General features: G+C 51.3%; 1 protein-coding gene across 2 annotated transcripts in view; it reads right to left on the reverse strand.

Moving 5' to 3' along the window:
* RADIL (Rap associating with DIL domain) overlaps positions 1 to 13,838 on the reverse strand; it is an 82,524-nt gene that overhangs the window by 55,599 nt on the left and 13,087 nt on the right. The window contains exon 2 of one of the 2 annotated variants that reach the window (XM_053276188.1): positions 9,647 to 10,208. In XM_053276188.1, the coding sequence (XP_053132163.1) occupies positions 9,647 to 10,199 (553 nt within the window). In that variant the 5' untranslated portion in view covers positions 10,200 to 10,208. Of the gene's footprint in view, positions 1 to 4,577; positions 4,665 to 9,646; positions 10,209 to 13,838 lie in introns of those variants that run through there. The other variant, XM_053276190.1, reaches the window with a different exon arrangement.

The following is a 13,838-nucleotide window of genomic DNA, read 5'->3' on the forward strand; positions in this document are numbered from 1 at the left end:
GCCTGCCCCCAGGTGATCAGAGCCTCCTCTGGAACATAGGAAGCTGCCGTATACTGAGTCAGACCCGTGGTCCATCTAGCTCAGTATCGTCTACACAGACTGGCAGCGGCTCCTCCAAGGTTGCAGGCAGGAGTCTCTCTCAGCCCTATCTTGGAGATGCTGCCAGGGAGGGAACTTGGAACCTAGATGCTCTTGCCAGAGTGGCTCCATCTCCTGAGGGGAAGATCTTACAGTGCTGCTCACACTTCTAGTCTCCCATTCATATGCAACCAGGGCGGACCCTGCTTAGCTAAGGGGACAAGTCATGCTTGCTACCGCAAGACCAGCTCTCCTCTCCTCTCCGGGCTCCACCGCTCACACATCCACACAACTGGCATGGCAGCAGGCTTCCAAAATGGGATTGGGAGGAGGCGGCCCTCCTGTATCCCACAATGCATTTGGCAGCCCATGGCAGTGCACCGCGCTCCTCTCCCTGGCCTCTCTTTCCCCAGCACTCTATGGCTAAAACTCCACAAAGTGAGATAAGAGGGGCTCGTTTCTCTCTGGCCTCACTTTTCACCTGGGTTGCCGGGTGGGGCTACCAGGTCTGGAGCCGCTCAGTCGGTCAGGAGGCCTCCCAGTTGCCCGGGCTCACTCTCTCCTACCCAAGTGGCTCGTGTCGTGAAAATGACCCCAGCGTCCTGCAGCCTCTGCTCCACCCTGAGAAATGCTAACTGCCTGGCTTTCAGTCTCCATCACTGCGTCAGCTCCTGGAAGATTTTGTGACAAACCCACCTCTGCATTGCAACTGGTCCGGTCTGGGGAAGAAGGAAAGAGCTTTGCCTCTCAGCCGGAGCCCTGATAGAGTACAAGCTTTTCCTCCCAGCTCCACATGCAACTGATTTCCGCCCACACATCCCATTCACACATTCTGGCTGCCTGCTTGGCAATTTATTTTTGCAGGTTAAAACAGGCCGTTTTAAGGGAGGGAGGGAGGGAGGGGTGAGGAGGAGGGCTCTGCAGACACTTACAACCACCTCGCCTAGAACACTCTGCGTAATTTGATGATTGCCATTCTTTGAAATCTTTATAAAGTGAAACATTTTAGCTCGACCCTACAGCTCAGTCCTGGAGTTCGGGTTTTGTCAGGGCTGTGAAAGGCATAGGAACGTAGGAAGCTGCCATGTACTGAGTCTGACCCTTGGTCCATCTAGCTCAGGATTGTCTACCCAGACTGGCAGCGGCTTCTCCAAGGTTGCAGGCAGGAATCTCTCTCAGATGTATCTTGGAGATGCCAGGCGGAGGCCTCAGGGAGCAGCTACCTTTCGTAGCCAATTGTGCTCAACTTGCACAGCACAGAGCGCTGCTTTGGGGCTGCTTTCTGTGACTGGGGATGATGGGAGTTGTAGTCCAACCTCATCTGGGGACCCAAGATTGAGAATCCCTGCCTTAAGGACTGTCTGCTTCCAGGACACATCCTGACCTTCCCCTTAAACTCCTCCTCAGAGGTATGTTCCCGATTCCTCTGTCATTGTCTGTACAGAAGAGGCTTGTTTCAGGCAGGGCCTTCTCCACACTGGCACCAAAACCATAGAACTTCCCTGATGAAGTTTGCTCCACCCCCTTTCTGTTGCTGTTTAGGCCTTGATGAGCAAAGGTTCTGCTTGTGTTCTGCTGATTTTTGTTCTGCCGCTTAACAACTGAGTTCTTAATTTCTTCTTCTATTTTTGATGTTTAACTTGCAGGGTTTTTTAAAAAATTATTTGAACCTTTTTAGAGATCTTTTTTAAGTTCAAAAAGGGGAAATAATAATAAAATTATTTATTATTATTATTATTATTATTATTATTATTATTATTATTATTATTAACAACAACAACACCACATTCAGCAAAACCACACCGTAAAACCTTTCTTGGACAATACCACTTTTGATTCAAAACATGTACATAACAATACAGGTTGCAGAATTCATGCAAAGTAAAGAGACATCCTGCATATTTTACTTTGGTCGCAGAATGTACACATAAGGCAGAATCTGGCTTTTCTCTGCGCAGAACTGAATGTGTCCTTTGTGCAAAATTCCATTTAGCCCAGAGCACACAGTGCCCTGAGCAGTACCAGATGTCAGCCGGCAATGATAAACCAACCACGCTCAGCTGAAATCATGCTTATCCTGGGGTGGACACCAGCACTGGAAACACAACATCCAAAATTATCAATCAAATCTGAGTAGATCAGAGGACAAGCACCCGGACTGCAAGCTAGCCATCTGGGGCTGGTTTCTGAGCTGGGGGCAGTCAGGATGTTGTCACACACGCCTGCCGGACTGGCATCTGCTCCTCTATGAATAACTGCCTCCCCCTTTCCTGCCCCTGGTGATCAGCTGGTGCAGTGCATCCATGATACCAGAACAAGAATCTCTGCTGTTGCTTCTTGCTCCTCTGCGCTGGAGGGACTACAGAGAAATATATGGGCAGAAGGAGACTGCTCTTGAATCCAACAAGACTCTATACCTCAAGAAGCCACAGTGCAAGCCGTCTGAAGAGGCCTTCCATGAGGCAAAACGAGGCAGTTGCCTCGGGCGGCAGAATACTGGAATGCCACCCACCTCCAGGGAGGCAAAATGCCCTCCACCATTGCCTCTTTGGGACTGATCAGACCCCCCCCCCAACTTTGCAAGGAACACCCCTCCTTTCTAGAGGTGTGAGGGCCTGGGCGGGGGACTGGGGGGGGCGTTCTCAAAAATACTGTCCGCCCCCCCCCCCACACACACACCATTTTCCCCAGGGTTTTTGCCAGGCTTTCACACCTCTCCTCCTTAGATACTTTGCAAAGCTTGCAGGAAGCATGAGGAGAACATAGGAAGCTGCCATATACTGAGTCAGACCATCAATCCATCTAGCTCAGGATTGCCTGCACAGACTGGCAGCGGCTTCTCCAAGGCTGCAGGCAGGAATCTCTCTCAGCCCTCTCTTGGAGATGCTGCCAGGGAGGGAACCTGGAACCTTCTGCTCTTCCCAGAGCAGCTCCATCCCCTGAAAGGAAGATCTTACAGTGCTTGCATCTCTAGTCTCCCACTGATCTGCAACCAGGGAATATGACCAATGGTCTGACTCAGTATATGGCAGCTTCCTATGTTCCTATGACTGATCCAGCAGGGCTGTTCTTCTGTAGTGCTGGGCACGTGATGTGGGTCGCCTGCTGCCCTCCGACCCAGATTGCAACTAGTACTCTACCATCTCATCCCCCTCCTTCCACTTCCAATTTTGCCGACCCATGGCTGTTTTGCGGGGCTTGGCTGGACACCCGTCCTACCCAGCTGACGGTCATGGGCACCAGCCCACTATCTTTGGGCACGTGGTGTCTTTCCCAGGCGGAACCTGAGAACGGAAGATCCCCCCTGGAAATGCCCTTTCTGCTGGGCTACTCTAATGCAACACAGACTCCGTCTCCGCCAGCAGCCTTCCAGCAGAGACCTCCGGAGCCCTGTCGGCTAAGCCACTCCTTATCCCATTCAGCTGATTAGCCGCTCCTCTTCCCAGCAACCTTCTGCCACCCACCAGCCTTTACCCACCCGCAGGCAGGGCCCAGAGAAAGGAGGAGATTAAGCCACTCACCCTTCAAAGGACTGATTCGCCTCCTGGGGTGGAATCCCCCCACTGTGTGTGAAAGTCAGAGAATCCTCACTCCCGATGCCCTGTTGGCAAAGGCTTCCTTCCCCGGACGCGCGGTTGTGGCAGTCCTAGAGTCTGGTGCTACATGTAGCGCATCCACGCATTTCACACACGCATTACCATGCAGAAGCGGGACCGCTGCGCCTTCTTCTTCAAGACCCCACAACCCTTGGCGAGACATTTGCTCTATCATTTGTCAGCCATGAATTGGCACACCCATTCGCTTTCGATCACAGATGGCCACTGGAACCGAGGAAGCTGTTTTCTACCAAGTCAGACCCTTGGTCCATCTAGCTCAGTTTTGTGGTGTAGTGGTTAGAGTGCTGGACTAGGACCGGGGAGACCCGAGTTCAAATCCCCATTCAGCCATGAGACTTGCTGGGTGACTCTGGGCCAGTCACTTCTCTCTCAGCCTAACCTACTTCACAGGGTTGTTGTCAAAGAGAAACTCAAGTATGTAATACAGCACTCTGGGCTCCTTGGAGGAAGAGCGAGATATAAATGTAATAATATTAATAATATTATTAATATTAATATTAATATTAATAATAATAATAATAATAATAATAATAATGATAATAATAATAATAATAATACACTGGCTGGCAGCAACTCTCCAAGGTTTTAGGCAGGAGTCTCTCCCAGCCATACCTGGAGATGCTGCCAGGGATTGAACCTGTGATCTTCTGCATGTATAAGATCGTAAGAAGCTGCCTTACACCAAGTCAGATCCTTGATACACCTGACTCAGCACTGTCTATACCAAGGGCTCCCAACCTATAGTACTCCAGATGTCACTGAACTTGAACTCCCATCATTCTCAGCTACAATTTATTGGCAGGTGGACTCGCCTTCTCCCTCCCCCCACTCCTGCAGGCAGATGTTCAACGCAGAGGCAGAGGCCCCACGCCAGTCTCTCACCCTGGGGGCTGTCTAGGAAGCAGGTGGTCTCTCCCAGTGCTGCAGGGCTTCTGGCAGGCTGGGCAGGAGGCAGCGTTCCTATATAGGGCCAGCGAGAGCCCCTCTGGTCAGCTGGTAAGCAAGAACTGCTGACTCACTCCTGGCCCTGATCCTGCGAAGCAGCCACTGCCAAAGGCCACAGTTCTGCAGGTCAGGCGGGGGGCTGGCAGGTGGACTCGCCTTCTCCCCCCCCCCACTCCTGCAGGCAGATGTTCAACGCAGCAGCAGCAACATATACAAAACAAATAAATAAAACAAAGTTTCTCCGGGGCGGGGGGAGTACAGAGCACCTGATTGCTTCCACGGAGGCTCTCTTATCTAAAGAACACAATAAAAGTACCCTCATAAATCTTTCTGATGGCTTTATCCCAGACACAAGCCAGCGGTTTCAAACACCCAACAGGCATTAGATTGCCTGCGGTTGTCTCATTGTCTGTGGTTGTGATTTCCTGGGTAAATGATCATTCCATTGTAATGGCCGGGGGCTAACACAATGAACTGAATATGTCACGTGTCCGCTATAAATCTCCAGCCTCCGCTCATCCACAAGGAAAGCAACACCTGTTGGCTTCATCTTCACCCCTGGAAACTCTCACGGAGAAGCAGGGAGCTCATAACATTACACACACACACACACACACACACACACACACACACACACACACACTCCAAATATCCGAATGCCCTTAATCCCTGTAAATGGGGCCACATACAGTTCCGAGGTCTTCGGACGCCTTGCCTCGCTGCGCTTAACCTGAAACATTGCCCAGGCAACACGTCCTGCACACAGGACTTTCCAGCCGCCCAGCCGGGCAACGTTATTAATAACTCGTGCCTTTCTCTCAGCACTGGGGACGCTGCTGGGCACGGACTTCTCTCCGCGGCCTGCCCGCCAGCACCTCTCAACACTGCCCTCCCAGCAAGCGGCGGAACCGGCCGCCCATCCTCCACGACTTTCCAGGCTTTGGAGGCAGGGTGCAAAGGGAATGCAGGCCTGGAGGGTGTGGGGGGAGGAGCTGGGCACAATAGCAAGGGGGTGTGTGTGCAACGGGGGTCTAAGCCAGGAGGGGGAGAGCTCTCTTGGAGGCAGCAAGCATGAATGGTCCCCTTTGCTAAGCAGGATCCACCTAGATTACTAAATGCAGGGGAAAGAGCCTCTACTGATGAAGTAGCTAAGACTACAGGCCATAACAGAGGTGAGCCTGTTTAAGGTGTAGCCCGGGAGGTTTGCAGACTTGGGTCCCCAGATGGACTACAACTCCCATCATCAGGAAAGGAGAGCTCGTCTTACGGTAGCAAGCATGACTTGTCCCCCTAGCTAAGCGGGGTCTGCCCGGGTTGCCTGTGAAAGGGAGGCAAGACGTGTGAGCACTGGAAGAGATTCCCCTCCCATTTGAATGGGAGACCACCAGTGTGAGCCCTGTAAAGTATTCCCCTGAGGGGATGGGGCCGCCCTGGGAAAAGCATCTGCCTGCTTGCATGCAGAAGGTTCCACCTTCCCTCCCTGGCATCATCTCCAATATAGGGCTAAGAGAGAGAGACTCCTGCCTGCGACCTTGGAGAAGCCGCTGCCAGTCTGCTGGGCTAGATGGACCAAGGGTCTGACTCAGTATCTGGCAGCTGCCGATGTCCCTATGTCGCTATGTTCCTCTGCTCCAAGCAGAGAAAGAATGAGCCGCTGGGCTTGGGTCCATGCCCCGCCAACGCAACGCCAACGGCTCATGAATGAAGCACCGAGTGGAAGCCACAAAAAGGCAGCACTCCTGCTGTGGCTACAGATGTGGGCAGAGCAGGGGTGGACGGGGATCTGGCAGGTCCCCAGCACTGATCCATCTAAGGTGTGTGCCTGAGTTTTTGGCTCAGTTCCATTTAGATCCTGCTCAGGTTGAATCAGGAAGGCCCCATTCTGAAAGCAGGTGCACACACCCTGCCTTGATACTGCCGCCCAGAACAAAACTCATTCCGCATAGAGATGAAAAAAATTAGAGGGAGCCACTGGTCCCCAGGGATGTGGGGGGAAAGCAGGAGGCAAGCCCCTGGTGGGCCCCGGAAGTGCTTGGGGCTGTGGCAGCCTGAAGACGCCCGTCCCCCTGTGCTCAATGATAACCGCGCGCCTGCTGCAGAAGTCACACAAGATCCTTCTGGACACCTGAACAGCGTGTGAGATCCCCGTGGGGAAGAAGACAGAAGACTGCAGGATTGCATGGAGGGTAGGTAAGTTCCTACTTAGAACTTGTGTGCAAGCTCTTTATATCATGGGTTTTATTTAGGGTTGCCATATTCTGGCTTCCCAAATCCGGGTGCCTAATTTGCATATTATGTAAACTGGCTTGAGAATAATGTCTGAGCAGAAGAGTGACGGCACATCTGGCTCCATAACTCTGCTTCTACAAGGGCTAGAGCTTAGCTTTTTTTTAAAAAAGAAAAAAAGAAAGAAAGCGGAAATCCAGGCAACTCTGGGTGGGCTAAGCCATCTGGGTGAGATGCTTAAAATCCAGGTGAAACCCAGAATTTGGGGGAGTGGGGGGAACATGGCAACTCTAGTTTTATTGCTGTCTGGAAGATATCTCTGGCAATTAAACAGTTTCTCTCCCTGCACTCCAGAGAGCTTTTCTCTCTCTTTTGAACCAATGAACCGGGTCAATTAGTTTTCTGACACCACTTCCATGAGAAGTGAAATGAGAAAATGGTAGCGGGAGCTGGGGGGGAGAGAGAGAGCGAGAGAGCGCGCGCACAGCTTCCGTGGTGACTTTTGAGCTGTGAAATGCACCGAACTTGGTCAGGAGCACAGGCAGGGAATGCACGGTTCACGGCACTGGACTTCCTACCTGACTGAACACTCTCCGCGCATGCAAGCACCGCGGATGCTGAGAGAGAAATGGCCTTTGCCTGCGTTATGATTATTTTAGAGCTGCAAGACCTTGAAAGTGGATCCAGCTCTGTCATGAGGCAAGGGGTGGTGGCAGGTTGCGGGTGCAGGCTTTGGGGTGCTGTAGCGGGTACGTCAACAGCTGCAGGGCTTGAATGGAAAACCCCCGAGACGAAAGTGCTGGGCCCCCTGCCCGGACATCACTACAGCAGGGATGTGCACAAACCGGTTCGCAAATGGCCGGTCTGGCGGTCTGACGCCGGGGTGTGTGTGTCCCTTTAAGGGCGGGGGGTTGTACTTACCCCTCCCGCCGCTTTCCCCTTCCGGCGTTCAATTTTATAGTGAAATTTTCGGGGCGGCAGCATTCCTCCCTGCCGCCCCTGCCCCCTTGTTGCCTGTAAAAAGTGGAAGTAACTCCCGCACATGCATGCTCCGTGCCGCATGTGTGATGTGTGCGGAAGAGGGCAGGGGCGGCAGGGAGGGACGCTGCCGCCCCGAAAATTTCACTATAAAATGGAGCGCTGGTTGGGGAAACGCAGCAGGAGGGGTAAGTACAACCCCCCGCCCTTAAAGCAACACACACCCCCAGCGTCGGACCATGCCTCCACGGTCTGTGCACATCCCTACACTACAGCTGCTGGTTGAAGGGGGGCCCTGCAAGCAGTTCTAATTGCTAACTTGACAAAGAGGCACCTTTTAATGCGGCGATTCTCTTTTATTTAGCAGGGGGGAGAGTAACTGGCCCTCTCCGTCCCCAGCACAGCATCCCTCCAGTGACTGTTGCTGGTGTCTATCTGGTGTTTCTTTTTAGACTGTGAGCCCTTTGGGGACAGGGAGCCATCAGATTTATTTATTATTTCTCTGTGTAAACCGCCCTGATTGGCCAGATTTACCCTGAAGTCTCTGCAAACTATCGGAGAGCACTTAACACACAATTTGGTTTTTTCACTGCACGTTAAGAGTGTAGCCCAATTTATATCCGGGGCAAAAAACCTCCACTTTTTGCGTCGGTTTTTTGGGGCAGCTTCAAACTCCAGTTAACTCACGGTAAAGCCTGCTGACTGAAAGTGCTCCTGTTCTTTCTTTCCCCTACATTTTTGTTGTTAAAAGTCAGGGGTCCTAAAACATGAGACTCCTCAGGTGCCACCAGACACCCCATAATCCCTAAATCCCATCTGTGATGGGAGTTGCATCTCAACAATATCTGGAGAGCCAAGCTTGAGAACCCCTGTTTTGTAAGAGATATCTCTGCTGATTTTAGTGCAGAAAACAAAACTTAAAATTCGCAAGCCACCCTGAAAACACTTACGTGTTGAAGGGAGAGATACAAACATACAATGAAGAAAATGTTTGGATCAAAGTGACTGGATGTCTCACAGTGGCCAAAAGCGTCAGGATTAATGTGTCCATTTATTGCTTCAAGATAAGCACATGGTCTAAGGGAGGACAGCTGGTCTTATGGTAGTAAGCATAAATTGTCCCCTTTGCTAAGCAGAGTCTTCCCTGGTTTGTATTTGAATGGGTGACTACATGTGAGCACTGCAAAAGGTGCCCAGTTCAATCCCTGGCAGCATCTCCAAGTCGGGCTGGGAGAAACTCCTGCCTGAAATCTTGAAGAGCGCTGCCAGTCGGTGTAGGCCAGGGCTGCTCAACTTCAGCCCTCCTGAAGATGTTGGTCTACAACTCCCATAATCCCTGGCTATTGGCCACTGTGGCTGGGGATTCTGGGAGCTGTAGTCCGAAAACAGCTGGGGGGGCAAAGCTGAGTAGACCTGGTATAGACAAGACTGAGCTAGATGGACCAATGGTCTGACTCGGTATAGGGCAGCTTCCTCTCTTCCTATGGTATCTTACAGCTGAAATGGGTAACATCTGTCTAAAGTAAAAGGTAAAGTTGTGCTGTCGAGTCAGTGTCGACTCCTGGCGCCCACAGAGCCCTGTGGTTGTCTTTGGTAGGAGGGGTTGACCATTGCCTCCAGTATGAGGTGATGCCTTTCCGCATCTTTCCTATATCGCTGTTGCCCGATATAGGAGTTTGCCATAGTCTGGGAAACATACCAGTGGGGATTCAAACCGGCAACCTCTGGCTCGCTAGGCAAGTCATTTCCCCGCTGTGCCATTAAGTGGCCACAACCCAGAAAAACAACCAGACATGTCTCACCTGCCGTGATTGTGTCTTTGTCCCGGGCTGCCAACTCCTCCACTTCCAATCTCTTCCGGAGCTCAAACCTCCTGGAGAACCCCTCCCGAGGCTTCCAGAGGTCCTGGATCAGGAGCGGTTTCTCGTTGTCCCAGAGGACCCTCAGCCCTTCCATCTGCCACTGCTTCTCCGAGCCCGTAAACCTCCCAATGACATCGCAGAGGACGTAATGGGCGGCGCTCACCTGGCTCAGCCCGTAGCGCTCCAGCGCTTCCTTCACCAGCTCCCGAGCGCACGAGCTCCCCGTGGCCAGGACGCTCTTGTAGTGGGTGCCTGCGCAGATGTGGCCCCCAAATACCTTAAGCACCCCTGGCGCCGAGATCTGGGTGGAGAGCTCCGCTGGGTCATCCTTGCTCTCCACGGGGTAAGTGGCCACTGAACTGCGGTCCTTGTAGCTCAGCGTCCGGTACAAGACCTGGGAAAATATCCTACTCTGTCGCTTGAACTTGTTTTTGGACGGTGGGGACATGGCCGGCGGCGACCCATAGAACATTGCGCGGGAGGTGGTCGTCATTAGTCGCAGCTGGAAAGAAACAACGAAGAGATTATAGCAGCAGGACCGGCACGTTCACTAGGCAGATCTAGGCAGTTGCAAAGGGCGCCAGAGGGGCGCATAAACAGTGCCAGCATATAACGCTGACAATCATTCTTTCCCGCTCATGTATAGCATCCCTGAAGTCCTGCATAATGGCCAAAGGCTGTAAGATAGGATCTTGCACCCTGCTCCCCAAAGGGCCTGCACTTTCTGCACACCAAAGGACACAGGCTTCTTTTCTCATTGCACCTCAGCCCCCACCCACCCCCCCAAAAGACCAGCTAGCCTCATAAGCTGCACACCCTCTATTGAACATGAATGGCCAACCTCAGCATTCATTTCCAAAAAGAAATGAGCCCAATTTGGATATGATATGCTATACGAATGTACAGATTTCTGCACACTCGTACATGTATATGTGTGAAATGACAGTACCTGAGTTCATTTTAAAAGTGAACCTGGATACAGGCCCTTCAAATGCAGGGTACAGATGGGAGTGGGCTTCTGTACCTGCGTTCAACATGACATGTGAATGACTGTACCTGTGTACAGCTCTGTACCTGTGGACACTGTGCACTCACTGTACGAGTGTTCAGCATCATGTGTGAATGGGCCTCTGGTCTCAGCCTGGATTTCCAAATTAACAGCAGCATCTTTTTTATCTTGGAAGTGTTCGAGTTTTGCCCCCATAACAGACAGAACTCTCTGCCACTGGATCCTCAAATCAGTGTGGGCTACTCAGCTGTTGGTCACACGCACAGGCTAGTCATTCAACCTCAGAAATGAGCAGCCTGAAAGGCTCAAGTTAAAGCCAGAATTCTGCCCTTCTTGGAGGGGGTGTGGGTGAATGTGCCAAAATCAAATTCCGCCTAGGGCACCAACAATCCTGTGGCCAGCCCTGCACAGAAGTCAACATCTTCGAAGGCCAGAAGAGACTCCAGCAACATTAATAGCAAGCATACGGCCACACCCCTCTGGGGAAAAGAAAAAAACCCTGAAGCCCAGCTAGCTTTGAGATCTCAAATTTGGCCATCCCAAGCACAAATTGCTAACATCTTTGCAAGTGCGTGAGAAGAAATGTTGGAGATCATCATCATGCAAAAGTACAGCTGTCAAGCAAACATCTTGTTCTCTGCTTCCCTTCTCCTAAACAGGGGAACGTTTCCTTTGGAGGAGAGTGGATCCGAGTCCTACGGTGTCTTTCCAATCTTCTGTTTACTGTCTTTGTAATCTTCTGTTTATTTACAAGCCGGACAGGTCGTATATTGTAGATTATTATTTACAAGCCAGACAGGCTGTATATTTACAAGCTGGACCCTGTAAAACGTACACTGTATAAGTGTACACTGTCTAAGCGTACACTTGCCTCTTCTTTGGAAGTGTGCATGCCTCGAAGGAATCCTGTGTCCCAGATAGACAGGGTGCCACACAAGGTACACAAACACTGGCTTGCCCCACAAACCCGGCGGGGGTCAGCTCCTTTTCAAAACCAAGCGTTGGAAGAAATGCAGGGGCTGGGAGGAGGGGAGGTGGCCAGCACCCCGCTCTTCTCTCCTTGTTCTCCCCAGCATCTTTTTTCTTTTTCTTTGAAAAAAAAAAGTTAAACCTCCTATTGAAAAGCCAAAGACACATGTCTGTAGTCGTAGATAATCCCACCTAATGGCGCAGTGGGGAAATGATGTGTCTTTCGTTGCTTCCTAAAAGCGCAGTGGGGAAATGACTTGATTAGCAAGCCAGAGGCGGCCGGTTCGAATCCCCACTGGTGTGTTCCCCTCCCCAGACTATGGGAAACACCTCTGTTGGGCAGCAGCGATCTAGGAAGACGCTGAAAGGCATCATCTCAGACGGCGCGGGAGATGGCCATGGTCAACCCATCCTGAATTCTACCCACGACAACCACAGGACTCTGTGGCCACCAGGAGTCGACACCGACTCGACAGCACCCTTTGCTTTAGTCGCAGAGAACAGCCGGAGAGTGGGAGACTGTGTGCGTTAGCATGCAAAGAGGCTGGCTCAACAGCTAGCTGGATGCCCGGCCTCGAGGGAAGAGGTGAAGGTACCAGCCTGGCTGGGGAAAGCGGGCTCGGTGACCCATGATGGGGAGGAGGACAGAGGACTGTGTGTGTGTTGGTGGGGGGAAACCTAACCAGGAGAGGAATGTGCAGTTAAGAAGCAGGGGGTCTGGAGAACTCTGCACCTAGACAGCAAGGCTGAGCAGACATACAGCTCACCTGGTCTTCAGCTTCACAGTGGTGAGCTGTATTTATTCTCAAATGATCCCATTTTTAAAAAATCAAAATATGCATAGTTAATAACATTAAACATATTCAAATTTTATGCAGCGTAGAGACTTTTTGGAGACTTCTTTGGTGAAAAGTGTCCTCAGTTTCCACTTTTTGGGTGACGGATGTCGACTTCCTTCACTATCTGAGCCTGGAAGCTTTTCACACGGGGCTTCTGACGCCCTTTAACTTGCATCTCTTCCAGAATGGAGGGGGTGCATTCACATATCGGCTAGAGATTTCCCCTGAAGTCCCTGCAAGTTATTGGGGAGCAGTTCACACACAATTCGGGCTTTTCACTGTCCGTTAGAGTGTAGCCCAATTTATATCCAGGGTAAAAAAAAATACACTATTTTTGCGGTGGATTTTGGGGACAACTTCGAGTTCACAGTACAGCCCCGCCGTAAACCCGCGGTAAAACCTGCTGTGCATAAAAGCCCCTGGCAACCCTAAAAGCAAGTACTCAACCACTGAACTATAGCTTTCCCCTTATTATCTTATATTAATGGGAGTGGGCAGGCTTTAATACAATTTCCCGTAGTTGGGTGGGGGGTCAGTGTGGGTGTCATGCATAACTCAGGTGCCCTGCCCCAGTTTTAAAACTGCGGAATTCTGCCACACAAGATCAACTGAAAAGATGCTCTTCATTGACACAGCTCACGGAATCCATCTTTCCTTGGTGCAGAATTTGGATTATGTGGGCACAGCGTTTTATTTGAGCTTGTTTTAGGGCATACTACACACACACACCGAGTACATGGTGAATGTGTCGTTTAACTGGATACTGCCCAGCATGCCGGGGTTTGGGGGGGAGCATTGAGCACAAACCGGTTTCTCCTAGCCTTTCGGAAACCAATTTTCATCTCCCATCCAATCCATCATGTCCAGCTCTGGAACACGAAGGACGTTCCAGCATGCCTCTCGCTCACGGACATAATGGACACCTTCTCCCCAGACAGAGACTGGGGACTAATGAAATCTGTGGCATGTCAATGCTCTCCTGTCCTGACTCTCGTGCGCGCTCACAGGCACAGCCTGCAGTGACGTGCAGTCACACCAAAAACTGTTTCTATTTTTAAAAAGAGAGAGTGCCACGTCTTTCCCTTGCAGCGGCGGAGAGAAATCTGAAATGAGAATCCTAAAGCCTTGGAGCACAAGGGAGGCCAGAGGTGCTGTAGGTTGTGATTTTCCTGGCTGTCTTCTGACTGGGGGGTGGGGATAGGAAGCTGCCATATACAGAGTCAGACCCTTGGTCCATCTAGCTCAGTATTGTCTACACCAGGAATTCTCAACGTGTGGGTCCCTAGATATAATTGGACTTCAACTCTCATAATTC

The sequence above is a fragment of the Hemicordylus capensis genome, chromosome 13 (assembly GCF_027244095.1).
Source record: "Hemicordylus capensis ecotype Gifberg chromosome 13, rHemCap1.1.pri, whole genome shotgun sequence".
NCBI classification, from domain to species: Eukaryota; Metazoa; Chordata; class Lepidosauria; order Squamata; family Cordylidae; genus Hemicordylus; species Hemicordylus capensis.